We start from the raw sequence: 14976 nt of genomic DNA, 5'->3' as shown, positions 1-14976 counted from the left end.
CCCAGGGGGATTGGGGAACTATGTTTTCGGCAAGCACAGACAAGCCCTCTTCCAGTAAATGAGACAGAGCCTTGATGGTTTGTTTATCCACGCTGGCAATTAGCACAGCCGCTTGTGCATGTACTTTTCACCCTAGTGTAAAACTGTATTGCACCTATACTGCAGTGATAAAACAAGGCTTTTATTGCCGATATGGTCAACAGAATCATTGCATATAACAAGTCCACTACATTCCTCTTACATCAGGCATGCAGGTGCAAAACAAGGCCATTTGCTGCTATGGAAATAATTTGGCTTCAAAGCAAGACCTTAAATTGGCTATCAGCCACCTCTCACAGCTGAGCTGACTGAACTCGGCTGCGAGACATGGCGGATGGCCACATTAGCTCTTCCCTCTGTGGCAAATTAATTTCACTTCATATAAGCATTTGCAAGTCATGAATATATACAAGAGAAGCAGAGCTGTGTGTATTCTGAATTCCTGCAGTCACAACATCATATACCACATGTTTGGTGCCAGGTAAGGAATCTGGTGTGGTTCAGTTTGGGGGGGGGACACGGAGGGGGGAGCAAGTTTCTAGATCTTCTGGCTGAAAAATAAGGTTGAAAAGATGCTCAGTGACATGCTCACAGGATGAGGGGGTTGGTGATATGAGAGAAAATAGAAGCTGCCTTCCTATAAGGACACAGGAGGCAGTTGCTGTTTACTAACTCAGGCTTGCTTTCAGAGAGCGGTAGCATTTTTTCTGGATTCCACTTGTTGTTCTCCCCCCGCCCTGCTCTATCTTTTTAACCGAGGATGCTGGGAACTGAATTTGGGAACATGTGCAAAGCACATGTTCTGTCATTGAGCTATAATCCCTTCCCAAAGGGGAGTGGGGACCTGGCTCGCTCCCATCTCCCATGTCGTATGTGGTGATACTTTTGGAGCTTCCCAAGAGCTAGGAGTGGGGACTGAATATTCTGCACATCTGCTGGTCATTTCATGCCCAGATAACAGAGGATGCACATCTGACCAAGCACTCTGCGATGGGGTGAAATATGCCTTTTGTGAAAGAGCAAAGAAAAAGGAATGAAAGATTTGGCATTTTCCACATCTGCTCTGCAAATCATCCCAGCCCCCCAGTCTCTTTAGACAGTTTTTTAAAAAGCAGAGCTTGCCATTAAATATTAGGTGGTTCTCACCTATGAGTCAAACTTAGTAGGCACATTGAAATTAATAGGCAGAGTTTAGTCACAACCATGAATTTCAGGGGGTCTACTTAGAGTTGGGTACCACCCATTGTAGAAGCACAGGCACATGTTCAATGCAAGGTTCCTTGCTATAGGGTGTGCATTTTCTCTCAGATCAGGTTGGTTAACAGTGGGTGGAAGGTGAGCAGGGAGTTGTGCACACCATCCCCTCTAGCAGAGATGTGAGATGATTCACTTGTTCGAATCACCAGGTCCATTTGCTAACCTAAATACATGATGCAAGAGGCATGTTTAGCACTATGTGTAGTGACAGGTGAGGAGCAAACTGCTTTAGACCCTGTGGTTCATGATTCCAGCTCCAACTTCCAGATTGCTGTTACCGCAGTAACATGAACAAGTGGGTTCAACCGCCAGGGAACACACTAGTGGGGTTTTGATTTTGCACAGCATCTACACGTTTCTACATACTTCTCTGGAAATCACTGCTTTAGTCTGCTGTCCCCAGCATGCATGTGCTACTGGCAGCCTGAGAATGCCTACCCACCAAGTTGATTTGACAGCTGGCAATCAGAAAAAGTGCCAGGCCAAAGGTGCTCGGATGGCTGTGACAGCGTCAACAAATTCTGCACAAAGCAGGTTTCTGTGATAGGAGTTTTCACTAGCCTATTACCAAGGCTTAGCTGGGTTGGTGGATGTGCTGGGCTGCTTGAGGGGTTTCTCACCAGGATCTGGTTGGCCACTGTGAGAACAGGACGCTGAACCACATGAGCCTTTGGCCTGATCCAGCAGGACTTTCTTGTGTCATTGATTTTCTCACTGGCAAGCATTTTATCAAATAGCCCTACTTTACAATACTGAAAAGACTACTCTTTCTATAGTAGTTTTTTGACCCGTGGATGTTTAAAAACATACGCATTTCTTGTCTTGTGAAGGACAATGCTAATGAAAAGGTGGTTCAGAAGAAATGATGTATTGATCTCATAAAAAGAAGAACTGACAGCATTTATAGAAATATTGTCCAAGATTTTACTGCAAACCAATGGGTTTGGTCACAAAAATTATACATATTGTATAATAACCATGTAAAGTACATTATAATAGTGGTATACATTATAAGCCTTTAAAGGTTTTTTTCCTTTTTAAATATACATCTACTATTGCAACCAACTGTACAAGTCTTTTTACAAATACGTACAACCAGGAATGAAAAAAAATACAAACCATAAATAATGCCCAGTTTTACAGATGAACAAAAAAATGATAATGAAATAAACCAACAGCTTTGATAGACTGCAGCTGGGGCATTTTGGTCCCTAGAAACCCATTCTAAAAATAGAAATATTTATATATATATATATTTATATTTATATATATTTTTCCATAGCAGCAATGCTTTCTTCAAGCATTATGGGTACTAAGTCATTGAAGCCCATCATCATTAATTTTTACATTTTTTTTCTTTAAAAAAATCATCTATCTACACATATTAATTTATTGTCTTCCAAATATGGAAGGAACAAGCAATGCCCCCCATTGTAGAGTCCTGCAAGTGTCGCACTGATGCTTCTGAACAAAGTCCATCTGAAAAATGTGCATACCACACTGACACCATTGTCCTCATAGCAAACTCACACATACACACAAAAGAAACACACGTGTGAATCAGGAAACACTCTTGTGACAGGAAAAGCTTTGGAGCTCACAAGATCTCAGGGGAAAAAGGCACGTTTTCGTAAAATCATCCCCATCGTATCCAGAAAGATCTTCAAGCTAGGCTTTTCAGAACAAACTTTCAAAAAAAGGGGGGAAAGGGGGGATGCACACAGGATGTTGTTCTTAAGCTTACAATCTATGGCAGTCTATGGCAGCAGTAGCTTCTTCCTTCTTTCCTTCTAAAGGCGATAGCACCACTTTGGTGGGTGGGAAGAACTGGAAGTTGAAATGTTTTGCAAGTTCATTTAAAAGTAGTTAGAATGTGCTCTTCCAAATGAACGGCAGGAACGACGACAACAAAAGCTTCCAGAAAAATAAAATAAAAACGCAGTTGAAATTAAGGCTGCAAAGCTGCCACACAGTGAGAAGATGTGCAAAAAAAAAATCCCTCTCCTTTTTGAAGGTGACCGGACAAACTGGCAGCTCACACAGAAGGCCAACAGAAGGGTCATTATTAAATGAAAAAAAAAAAAAAAGTACAAACAGATCACTATAATAGAAATTCACAAGAAAGAATCCATGGGAGGGGCATAGGAGAAGCCCAGAAATGCTTCAGCAGCTTCCTTGACGCTGGCAGTGATGAGGATGCTGTCTGAAGACTGGCCAATGGAGTTCGGGACAGGCTCATCTGTAAACTCAGGGTCAAAGTGCCGCAGGTCATTGGGGCCACTCTGAGAAAACAAAGAAGGTTCTGTTGTTAATGTCGGACTGGGAAGAAATGTTCAAATCTTTCCTTAACTGGGAGTGGGGACTACGTGTTTTCTTGTGTGTTTTTTTTTTAAGTAAAACCAATCTAGGCACTTCATGGGAAGGCAATTACAAAAAACAAAACTGAATCAACCCCCTGAACTCGTTTCAAACAAAAACTAGAAATCTAATGGTGTGTGTGGGTGTGTGGGTGTGTGGGTGTGTTGGACTGGAGACTGATCTGGATTGGCTGCAGCAGTCTCACAGGTCAACATGCACCTCAAAGCTCATAGAGTTCACCTGACCTGATTGCCTCACCTCATACCTAAACTGCATGAGGCAATATAAACTCAAGGCGGCATTTAAAAATTAAGACACCTGCCCGATTGCTTCACACTGAGAATACACTAGAACCTGCTAAAACCTAGCCTGTCATTATTTTTATCTTCAACCCCTGGGTACCCCAGTATAAATAGAAGTCTCTCCCATAATTAGAAGACAACACTTACCACATTTGGGTTGAAAGGGGGTGTAATCTTCTTATTAATGAGATCATCCCAGTTAATTAGGGAGAAGAAGATGTGGTTCTTAATCTCCATCTGTTGAGGAAATGGAAATCAGATCAGTTCAGGCAAGAGTAATTGGAAAAGACTGTTATCGTCTAGCCAACTTCCGAAACTCACCCACCCACCCCTCACAACTCGCAGGATTATACTTACAAAGTCCTCCTTTGCACCCAGCCTCTTGGTCCTGTCCTTTTGCAGAAGACCTTCCAAAAGGTGTCTCGCAGAGTTGGTAATATTTGGCTTCAGCTGCAGAGGTTTGTTCAAGATGTTGTCATACATTTCTGCTGTGTTTCTGCTATAGAAAGGGGGCTGGAGAGAGAAAAGGGGAAACAGATTTTTAGTCCCAAGAGTCTAACTTTCTGTACTACCTGTATCACAATACACTTAGTTTGATACCCATCTTAAGGCACTGGAATGGCTATGAAACCTGTAACTACATCTTTCCCCTTCTCATGTCCCACCCACCCAAGGAGCATAAGGCAACTGCTTATATCGGGTCAGACCAATGGTCCATCTAAGTCAGTATTGGCTACATGGCTCTCCGGGGTTTCTCAAGTAGGGAATAATTCCCAGCCAGGGACTGACCCCAAGACCTTCTGCATGCAAAGCAGATGATCCATCACTGAGCTATGGCCACATATATGTGCATCATGTAAGAGATCCACATCTAAAAGATTAGCTCCAACTGAAGTTCGCAACATTTATAAATTCAGTGGGACCAAGATTCAGCTCTTTCTTATGCTGGTAACTACTACAGATGGAAACATGACTGGTATGTGTTTGCAATTAGCCAGTTGTTCGCTATTTTTGCTTACCAGTCCATAAAGCATCTCGTACAAAACAGCCCCAAGGCACCACCAGTCAACAGTCCGGTCATAGGGTTGCTTGTGAAGGACTTCGGGGGCAAGGTACTATCGAAAAGAAAAAGATAGAAAACATTAGAATAAAGTAGCCAGCCTGCATTCTTTTAAATGCTCCACTTAAAAATAACCTTAGTGACCTGATTGAGTGGGGGCTGCACTTGTGGATAGATGACCACACCAATCTTTGCATCTGTAGAACTTTGTTCTGCAGGAGTCCCTAGGTAACTTTATTTTTGCCCTTAAAGCCTTGCATTTGTAACCTCTGACCTTTCTCTCCCTCCCCCCCCCAACCCGCTGCAGCTTTGTCAGCAGGGTTCATCAATCAAAGCCTGTCTGACTGCTTCACCTAAACAACACAACATGTCCTTTTGCCCCATCTGGGAAATTCCTCTTTCCTCTGCACACTTTGGGCACATGCATCACTGCCATGTGGATAAAGAAAGCAGAACCCAGACCTACCTCAGGAGTGCCACAAAATGTGGAAGTTGTGCCATTGTGTTCTATGTTCTCTTTGCAGAGTCCAAAGTCAGTCAAGACAATGTGGCCTTGAGAATCCAGCAAAATGTTCTCTGGCTTCAAGTCCCTAGGGCAAAGGAAGGAAAATACACAGGTGAGCCAATGGCTCTCAACTCTTATGTTTATTATAAGCGATGGGATTTTATCAGGTTTATTTTTTTTTAAGGTGGGGGGTTGTCCCTTTGAAAACAAATGGGTTTGTTGGGTAGCCCCCAAGCACTTTCTAAAGGTCATTTACCAACAGGATTTAGTCTGTGTGCATGAGCAGCATCTACTTACTGGTTCTAACCCATAACCTGGAAGCGAATCTAAAAAATTTGCGATGCACTGATCCCAGTACCCCGGGTCAGTGTCTTGGTTCCGCAAGGTTCCTGACCTCCCCTTATTACATATTACAGCCTACTTCCCACAGTTTTCACAGAAACCATGCACGTGTGCAAACCATCTGCCCTGCTTACCGGTAAACAATATTCAGTGAATGCAGGTAACCCAGTGCACTGGCGATTTCAGCAGCATAAAAACGAGCTCTTGGCTCCAGGAAGCAACGTTCCCTCTGGAGATGGTAGAACAACTGCAGGAGACAAGGAAGGAGGGGGAGAAATCTGTTAGCGATCCCAAAACCATTAAAAACAATGCATTTAATTAAGCTCTCTCTCTCTCTCTATATATATATAGCTAGAGAGAACAATGGTAGGAAATGGCCTAGTAATCCGCTGGCTGCTTCCTGCTGTGAGAGGCTGGTAAGCAGGAGACCCTGAATCTAGTAACTCCTCCCCAAGACTCCTCTTCATACTTAATAGGAAGAAAGCACTGCCTTATTTGTACACATGGCAGGGCTGACTTTGTTTTCAGCAAGGAGTTTCAATGATCTTTGGATCAAGCCCTGTGTATCTTTGGACACACACCCCTTATGGTTCTGTGCACTCTCTTTGCTTACCTCTCCACCATTGATGTAGTCTAGGACAAAATACAGCTTGTCTGCAGTCTGGAAGGAGAAGTGGAGTCCCACCAGGAAAGGGTGCTTCACGTTCTTCAGTAGGACGTTGCGTTCTGACATTATGTGTTTCTCCTAAGAGGAAGGGAAGTAGGAAATCATTCATTGACTGAGCAGCAGAACAGTAGGACTATTATAATTAGTTTGCCGATTGGCATTTCTCGTGAAATGGGTATAATTCAGTTACGTACCTCTTTCTTTTTCAGGATTGCTTTCTTCTGGAGGACTTTTACTGCATAGAAGTGCTCTTCTGCCTTGTGCCTTGCAAGAAGAACCTGAAACAAAGCAAGATACCCCCTTTGTTTAGGTGTGATCATGATGCAAGGGAACGATCAAGTCACAAATCAGCTATGTCCTTTCTGCTATCATGAGGCACAGCTATAGAGCAACCCTGCACAACTCAATGGACTGGCAGTAAAATGCCACATAATGGGTGGGTGCCACTAACTTAAGGCAGGGAATGGAACAATATAGCCTTCATTTCCCCTTTGTGCCGTAGCAAATAGCAAATTTTCTTACATAAATTTTAATGGAACCTTGCTTTTCAAGAATACTCCACCTCACACCCCTTCATAGTCACCAGCTCGCTTCTTATAAAATCCCCCTGGCACTCCCAAGTATTTTGATACCCTTAATATTACAGGCCCATTGACCAAATGAATATGTATGCTTACCTTCCCAAAGCTGCCTTTTCCAATGACCTTCAGGAAATGGAAATCTGATGGTTTAGCATGTGGGTTAGAAGAAGGGCCAAGGTTGATCTGCTGGGATGGACTGGGCTGCAGTGAACAAAAAAAAGAGAAAAATCAAACATTTGTACTGAAATACTTAGGTGCAGATTATTACTTTTTTAAAAACACAGTAAATCGCATTGCATTCTTCTATGGGGGAAATAATATGCTTGAAAGATTTTGTCAATTTAAAAATAAGAGTTTTATCTGCTCTAGAGGGAAATGCTAAATCTTTATTGCAAAACACTTCTTTCCAAGTTGCATCACTACAATGTGTCCTGAATGGAAAAACCCATGCCAGATTACCAACGGACAGAACATCTATCTTTAAAACCTGTTGCTATTACTGTCACATTAAAGTCTTCTCAAGATAGGCTGTGCATTATAGAAGCTACTTACTGGAGGAGAAGGATTGGCATTCATAAGTTCAGGCTCTTGAGGCTGGGAGATCTTCAAAATAGATTGAACTTCAGGGCTGCAAGAGATTAAAGCCAGGATAATTAGTACAGCTGAACAAGGTACAGAACATTAAAAACATTTCACCACCAGGGGGCATGGTAACATTCTAGCTGGAAAGTTTCAGGTTGGCAGGCTGCTAAAAACAACTGGCTTACTAGGTTTCAGGGCTAAGATGAAACCGGAGACAGGAACAAACCATTCTGAGCAAAGAGACTTAAGTTTCCTCTGTAATTAAAGGTCAGAGGAGGGAATGAGGGATCAGGAAATCTAAACTAGGTGCCTTTCTCCAGTTTTCTATTCTTCAGCCAAACAGTAAAACTTAGCTGAATGCAATTAATTCAGAACTTGTGATATTTTTAAAACTAGAAAATTATATTCTGTTTCCTACTATTTTTTTACAGCATCTACTCTACTGCTGGTCTTTTTTCCTTTTTTTGGCATAAGGTGTATCTACTCAAAAGTGAGTCCAATAAGATTTATTCCCAAGTGCATATAGGGTTGCAGCTTTAATGACACCCGCTTCTACCACACAGGTGTCACTAAAGTTACTTTCTAGTAAGTATACTTAGGAGTGTAAGTCCCACTGAAATTTCTGAAATTTACATCTGAGTAGGCATGCATGATACTGTAAACATTTTTTAATTTAACAAAAAAAATTATTTCAACTATCTCTCGCTGAAAGGAGTTATATAATTTCTCATTCTGTTAAATTTTAGAACGAAGTTCCATGTATTTCCCAGGCAATTTCTGCAGAAGGGAGTAAGAAAAAAACACAACCCACAAAAAATACTTACTGTTTGCATGCGTAGGAGTTGGTGGCTATCTTCTGAATGAAGTCATTCAGACCCATTCGTCTCTGTTTCATGAAAGCTGCAAACAATCACAAGAGAGAAGGGGGTTGTTACAGATTAATTCCCCATCTTCTTTCCTTTCTTTTATTTAATTAATGCACACGCGCGCCCTCTCCATCCCTTGAATACAACAAGAGAGCCTCACTTCTACAACACGGTTACAATCAGGAGGGCGCACGCTGTTTTATGCTCTTTTTCTCTATCGCTATCTCCTCGTCGTGCCCACTCACCGATCAGTATTGCCACCATCCCTCTCATCTTGGAATACGTTAGCGTGGATCCCGAAGCTTCGGCTTTGACCGTCATCGCGGACTTTCTAGGTTTCTCAGTGTTGGGAAGAAAAATAATCCAAGCAGATGCGCGAGGGATAAGAGTGGATGTGCCCTTCCAGGCAGCTAGCTGTGGCTTGTTGCTTGCTCTGCTTCCGAGTTAGGGAATTAGTAGCGGGGGTAAAGCGCGCAGTATCAAGATCGTTCACCCTGTTGAGTCAGCTCGCGTCTGCCGCTCCGCCGCTCGCCCCGGGGCTTTATATAGGCGCGGCCTCGGCGACAGCCCAGGCGGAGAGGAAGGAGGGGCGGAGCCAGAGGGGAACAATGAGGAAGAGTCTCGCTCTCCCCCCGCCCCAGGCGCCCGGAGCTGCCGGGAGACATGCAGGCCTGGCGCCCGGCCCGCCCTTCCCCATGACATGTTCCCCTCCCTTGACGTTAGAAAGGAGTCTCGCAAGCCGGGTGGAGAGGAAGAAGCCCGCCAGCTACCACGCACCAGCCCCCCCCCCCCTTTATCCTTTTTCACCCTCAGCAAATTGCAGTGGGATTAATTGGCAGCAGTTCTAGCGGAGGAAAGACAATGCAACAAAGCTCTGGGGTTGCAAACAAACCTTGGAGAGAGATGCCAGCCTTATTTTTATGTACTGATTTATTGCACGGCAGAATTAGAACTCCGCTCTTTGCCTTGCCAAGGCGCTCAGGACACTTGCTGCGTCCTTGTGGGGCCCCCTCCCCGCACTCGTCCACCCGTGTGAGTTAAGAGATGTGCCCAGGAGGTCGCTGACCCTCGAAGGCGCTAAATTAGCCTTGGCCAGCAGCCTCCCCCTTTTTTTTGTCCTTTAAATGTACCTGCCTTGTTCCTCAAGGCCACCATAACGCGCAAAGGAAGTCCCATTTTTGCCACTCTTTACACTTCCACAGAGAGACCCGCCGCGGGATAGGCTAGCCTTGGTTTTTCAGACACCCCCAGGTCCGAGATGGACCTCATCCAAGCATAGATTTGTTCCAGAGATAAGAACAAAGGCATTTCCGTTGCGACACTCAGCCCTGTCTCCCGCAAGAGGCGCCGAGGGCGGGGGGGGGGGGGTTGGGAGAGCCATCTCCAGGTCGTTCCCCCCTCCCAACCTAATAATCGGAAGGTACAGCCCCTGGACGTGGAATTTCCATTTTTAATCTATTATGGTTAAATCCACACCGAGAGCGATGTCCTTCGCGACCTTACTTAGCCCCCAGAAACTTACTTTTTTATATAAAAAGTATCCGTACAGTTATTATATAAAGCAGTAACCAAGGGTGTCCTTGAACATATTTAGATGTTCTGTGAATCAGTGGACAACCACAGCTAATCCACACACACAAACAGAATTAGACATCGGGGTTTCCCGAGAGCTGTGACTCCCAGGCAGGCCGGGGCATCCTTAGACGTTCAGCCCTGCCCTCCTCCTTAGCATTAATCCGGCGGCATTCCCTCCAACATTGGCTATTTATGGCACACCTACATAGGAAGAAATCTCCTTAATCTAAGGCAATGAGAGCAAAGCAGGAATCCCATCGGGTCGGAAGGTCCTGTGCCTCTGGATTCCTCCATCAAGGCAGGCATCTTGAGAAAATACGCCTTGAGGATCTGAGCCTCAGAGAGCAGACAGGGCTGCTTTTGAGGAGTCTCTGAACTTCTTCTGTCTGTTTCCACCCTCCCTTCCCTCCTTTGCCCTTTTCTTTATAAAACCACCTCAAAGCAACTCCACTGTCGTTCAGACTGCGAAACAGAAACCGCTGGAGTCACACGGTTCCTGCTTTTACCAGATGGTATTTATTAATCGCCAGAGAGCGGCGGGACGGGGCCGTCCAGGGGCTGCCTTGGCTGGCAAGCGCCGGGAGGCTCCAACCACGCGGCTCCAAAGGAATCCTGGGCCGAAGGGAGGCGTCCGGGGGCGGCTGCCAGTCAAGCAGGAGCTCGTCGAAGCCTCATAGCAGGGAGGAGAGAGAGTCTCTCTCCCTTCCCGTGCAAGCAGCCCGAACGCAAGGAAGGGAGAGAGACGCAAGCAGAGCTGTAAAGGTCCCCGGCGCTGCGCAGGACTTCCTTACCCAGATCCCGGCCAGAAGCCCCGGTCTTTTCCGTTCCCTACAACACCGGCGGTTCCTTCTCCGTCTCACATCTGCAGATGTTAAGTTTATGGCAGCCTCCCCACCCCGAGCTCCAAGTATGTGAAGCAAAGGGAACCGGAGAGAGCCCCCCCAGAGAGGATCTAAAGGAGAACCTCTGATGTCTGGGGTGCAGGTCAATAAGCAATGGCCTTTCCGCAGGGAGTGACTTCGGGGGGGGACACTCTTGTTTCCTGCCGCTGCTTCCTCAATCCCATAAACAAGCGCCCCTTCCAGGCGACCCGAGAGACCCCAGAAACCGATTGGCCGGGATATTGCTGAAAGCGCCTTAAGAATATTGGTCGCGTGTGCGTGCGTAATAATAATGTTTAAAAACGAAAGAGAAATGCCATCTCATGGAATGAGATGATGGAAATCTCCACATTTGCAAAAGCAACGGGGAGAGAAAGATTGGGGGGGGGGGAGCTGACTCAGGCTGCAACGATTTCTTTTTCTTTTTCTTCATTTGCACAATTGTTTGAGAACACTCTGTACCCGGATGGCCCCTTTATTTATTTATGCCCGTCTCCGCAGCAGCGTTGCGGAACACGTGAGGCGTGTTTATGAATGGAGTTGGCCGGGACGCCGCCCACCGGTGACCTGAAGCACCGGCGGTGGCACGCAACGGACGGCAGTCATAACATATTGCGGGGAGGGGAACGGGGCGCGGAGAGCGAGCTTTTGGCTGAGACCACCTCCCACGACGCAGCGAGGGGGGGGGCACCGCCTTCCGACCCGATTGTTGTTACATTCCACCCCACTGATAAAATGCAACACGAATCAATTCAGGACCCCCCCCCCCCCGCAAAATGATTATGATGATGATAAATTCTTCACCTTTGGGCACTGGGAGAGAGGCAAGCTTCTGATCAAGAGCTCGCCTGCTTATTTAGCTCATTTTTTTATTTTTATTTTTTTTAAGTAGCCTTCCCATCAATATATTAAAATGTCACCACCTTCTCCTTTCTCTTTTCCTATCACTTAAATGCAGTATCTGCGATGCAAGAGCCTCAGCGAACGGGACAGGCCTGCAAGTGCAATTCAGGCAGGATGACTCGGGAGGAAGCCCGCCCACCCACCAGTCCAAGGGGGCTTTGGTGCAGCAATAAAACTGCAAGCAGATTTGCTAAAGCTAACCAGGTTCGATACTATTTCAAACTGGATGAGGAACCACGTGTTGAGATTGTTGTACTGCAGGGGGTTGGACTCGATTACTCTCGGGGGTCGAACAGACTAAATTGATTGATACCAACTGGATCCCTGGAATCCACTATTTTTTGGTCCTTGACCGCTGCTCAGTTTTCAGCGGTTTTGATTTTTATTGGACTTTCTGCAGAAGCCCCGCCTCCGTCCTTCCCCCTTCCTAGCTCCTCCGGCTCGCGCACGATTTCCTGCGCACGCCTCTGCGCGCCCACGACAAAATGGTTTTCCCCAACTGTCCTGTTTCAAAGCTGGGGCGGATGGTTCGCAGAACCCAAAAATCCCAAGCAGAAAGCACGAGTTGGAAGCGGGGTAGGCGGGTAGGGCTCTTCCACGCCGGATCTAGAATTAACACCCCAACAAAAGGGCTGGGCGGAAGCGCCTCGGGCCTGTGCGACTCCCACGGGCTGCCAGTTGACTTTGCTGACGCAAGATTGCAAAAGTTGCATTTTGGCTAATCCGTTGATTTATTTTTAAAAAAACACACATACAAAACCTTTCGACTCGAATCCTTCAAGAATTCGGGGCTGTAGGAAAAAGCCGGGCGGGGGGGGACCAGTCCTGATTTATCCTCCTTTATAACACCGCAGCTTTGATTATTAACAATAATAATAACAATAACGAGACCCACCCCCCCGGGAACTCAACCCTGATCTACAGCTTCCTCCGCTCCTTTCCATTACACATATCTCCCGCGGCCTTTTCCTCCGCCAGCAGCGGCGGGGCAGCTCCCGGGAGCCCCCGGCGACACACACAGCCTCTCTCGCAATCTTTACAAGCCTCGCACCGCCAGCAGCTCGAAGGGGCGGCAGCGCCTCGGGACTTCCCACAACGCGCATGCGCTCAAGTCCCCGCTTTGGCTCCTCCTCGCCTGAACCCGGCGAAACTGCTCAACCGCAGCCGCTGCAAGACTCATCCTTGGAGCACCATTCATTCGCGGCTTCATTCACTTACACCCTGAGCAGTGGTGCTCTAGCGATCAGGTGGCACAGGATATCGAAGAGTCTCCTCTGTGTGCCCCTCCCCGCCTTGACCACTTTTCGCCTGCTTGACCCACACAGGAAGCTGCTATATATAGGGTCAGACTCATGGTCTCCGCCTGGGACCCCCAGTCAATCCGCCCATGTGATCTGCTTAACCGGAAATCCAACTGGGATGGTGTTTTGGCCAGGTCACCAGCGGTTGCTAGCCAGGATGGCTGGGCTCTTCTGCCTCCCCTGTTGGAGGCAGCTCGCCTCCGGATACCAGCTGCTGGGAATCGCTGTCGTCCTCCTCCGGCCCTGCTTGCCCCCGGGGGCTTTGCATAGGCGTCTGCTCCCCCAGTCTGGGAACAGGAGGTCGGGCTAGATCTAGACCAGTGACCGGACGTGGAAGGGTGCTTCTTACATTCGTAGGAAATGTCAGGAATCGAACCCGGAGCCAGATTCTGCATTCCCAGCATGAGCCACGATGCTTCTCATCTAATGTCACTGAACCAGCCAAGGTCGTTCTCATCCTCATAGCACCACATCGCCTTCTTCAGCACCATTTGTGCTCCCACAACATTAGTCCTGTGGCAGGTGGCTGGGTGAAGCAAGCCAGCTGCCCTGGTGAGCCTTCTCTACCAAGAGCGCAAGATTTGCATTCAGAAGGTCCCAGATTCAGTCCCCGCAGCGTCTCTAGGTAGGGTTAGGTTTGGGAGAGGAATTGTCAGAATCCCTGGAGAGCATCTGCGGTCTGCCAGCCAATACCGAGCTTTGATGCACGAATGGCCTTGGGAGAACACATCCTATGGTATTCACTACGTCCTTGGAAGGATGCACTTGGAAAGAAGCACTGCTGTAAAAACCACTCCGCAAAAACCACCTCCCTCAAACATTTAAGTTGCACTGAGACATCCAAGCCATTGTTCCACTCCTTCGTCCTCTTTGACAAGCCCCCTTTCAGGGAAACCCGCATAAGCAAAACGAGTTCAAGGCGACATTCCTATGGATTTGCCAAGGAATGACCTACAGGCACTTTTCCCGTAAGACTTAAGCCTCTAGCATACAAAACCATGGTTTTTACACAGCTCTGTCCATCCACTCCCCCTCCTCCTGCTCTTTCAGAGGAGATTGCCTCGGAGCTAATCAGTGCACCCAGAAAACAATTGAGCCTCCAGCCCTTATCTCCAGCCGCATCTGATAGGACTATTTTAAAGAGAGGGACAATCTAAGAGTGCCCATCTCAACTCGGGATTCAAGCGTTTTCTTCCTTCCCTAGGTCAGAAGTTGTTGTGAAAGTTTCCCACCGCGGAAAAATATATATATATAATGTTAATTCGACCAACCTTTCAGCGAAGACTTTTCTTCTTTCCCTCTCATGGTGTTTGTCTCTTCCTCTCTGCCTGCTCCTCAAGATCCCACCACAAGTGCCAGGAGCCGCCGTTTCGGCAACCCTGTTCTAAATCCTCGGGCTTTGTTGTATTGTAATTCCCAACCAAAAAGCGTCTCCTTCTTTGGGCCGGCCGGCTCTCCGTCAGCTTGCAGGGAGGCGGGCGATGAAATAAAGGAAACGAGCTGATCTGGCTGCCCAGTTTATGAACCTCGTATTAAAGGTGATTTACATACCAGAGAACTAAAGTTCAACAAGAGCCACGTTGTTGCAACATAAACCCTGAGATTGACTGAAGTCAACACTTGCTTATTATATATATACTGTATGTGTACGCACACACACAGAAACATGCCCACACACAAACACACACCCAGCACGGCAACTAGAAATGCCGGTCTCTTTTAATTGATGCAGCAGGAGACTTGAATCAAAACACAAT

The 14976-nt window shown here is 46.7% G+C and overlaps 1 protein-coding gene across 3 annotated transcripts in view; it reads right to left on the bottom strand.

Annotated features, from left to right (window-relative positions):
- Nucleotides 1-2196: 2196 nt before the first annotated feature.
- The window catches only part of SGK1 (serum/glucocorticoid regulated kinase 1), a 75424-nt gene continuing 62644 nt past the window's right edge, over nt 2197-14976 (bottom strand). The window contains exons 1-12 of one of the 3 annotated variants that reach the window (XM_083435033.1): nt 14491-14692; nt 8518-8593; nt 7664-7739; nt 7208-7312; nt 6725-6808; nt 6477-6608; nt 5998-6110; nt 5483-5606; nt 4976-5071; nt 4314-4469; nt 4104-4193; nt 2197-3578 (exon numbers count right to left, since the gene is read on the bottom strand). In XM_083435033.1, coding sequence (XP_083291159.1) covers nt 3411-3578; nt 4104-4193; nt 4314-4469; nt 4976-5071; nt 5483-5606; nt 5998-6110; nt 6477-6608; nt 6725-6808; nt 7208-7312; nt 7664-7739; nt 8518-8593; nt 14491-14524 — 1254 coding nt within the window. In that variant the 5' untranslated portion in view covers nt 14525-14692 and the 3' untranslated portion in view covers nt 2197-3410. Of the gene's footprint in view, nt 3579-4103; nt 4194-4313; nt 4470-4975; nt 5072-5482; nt 5607-5997; nt 6111-6476; nt 6609-6724; nt 6809-7207; nt 7313-7663; nt 7740-8517; nt 8594-8804; nt 9073-14490; nt 14693-14976 lie in introns of those variants that run through there. The other 2 variants (XM_083435032.1, XM_083435031.1) reach the window with 2 other exon arrangements.

Source organism: Podarcis tiliguerta, assembly GCF_965153285.1.
Source record: "Podarcis tiliguerta genome assembly, chromosome: 3".
NCBI lineage: Eukaryota > Metazoa > Chordata > Lepidosauria > Squamata > Lacertidae > Podarcis > Podarcis tiliguerta.
This window is presented reverse-complemented; position numbering and strand designations above follow the sequence as displayed.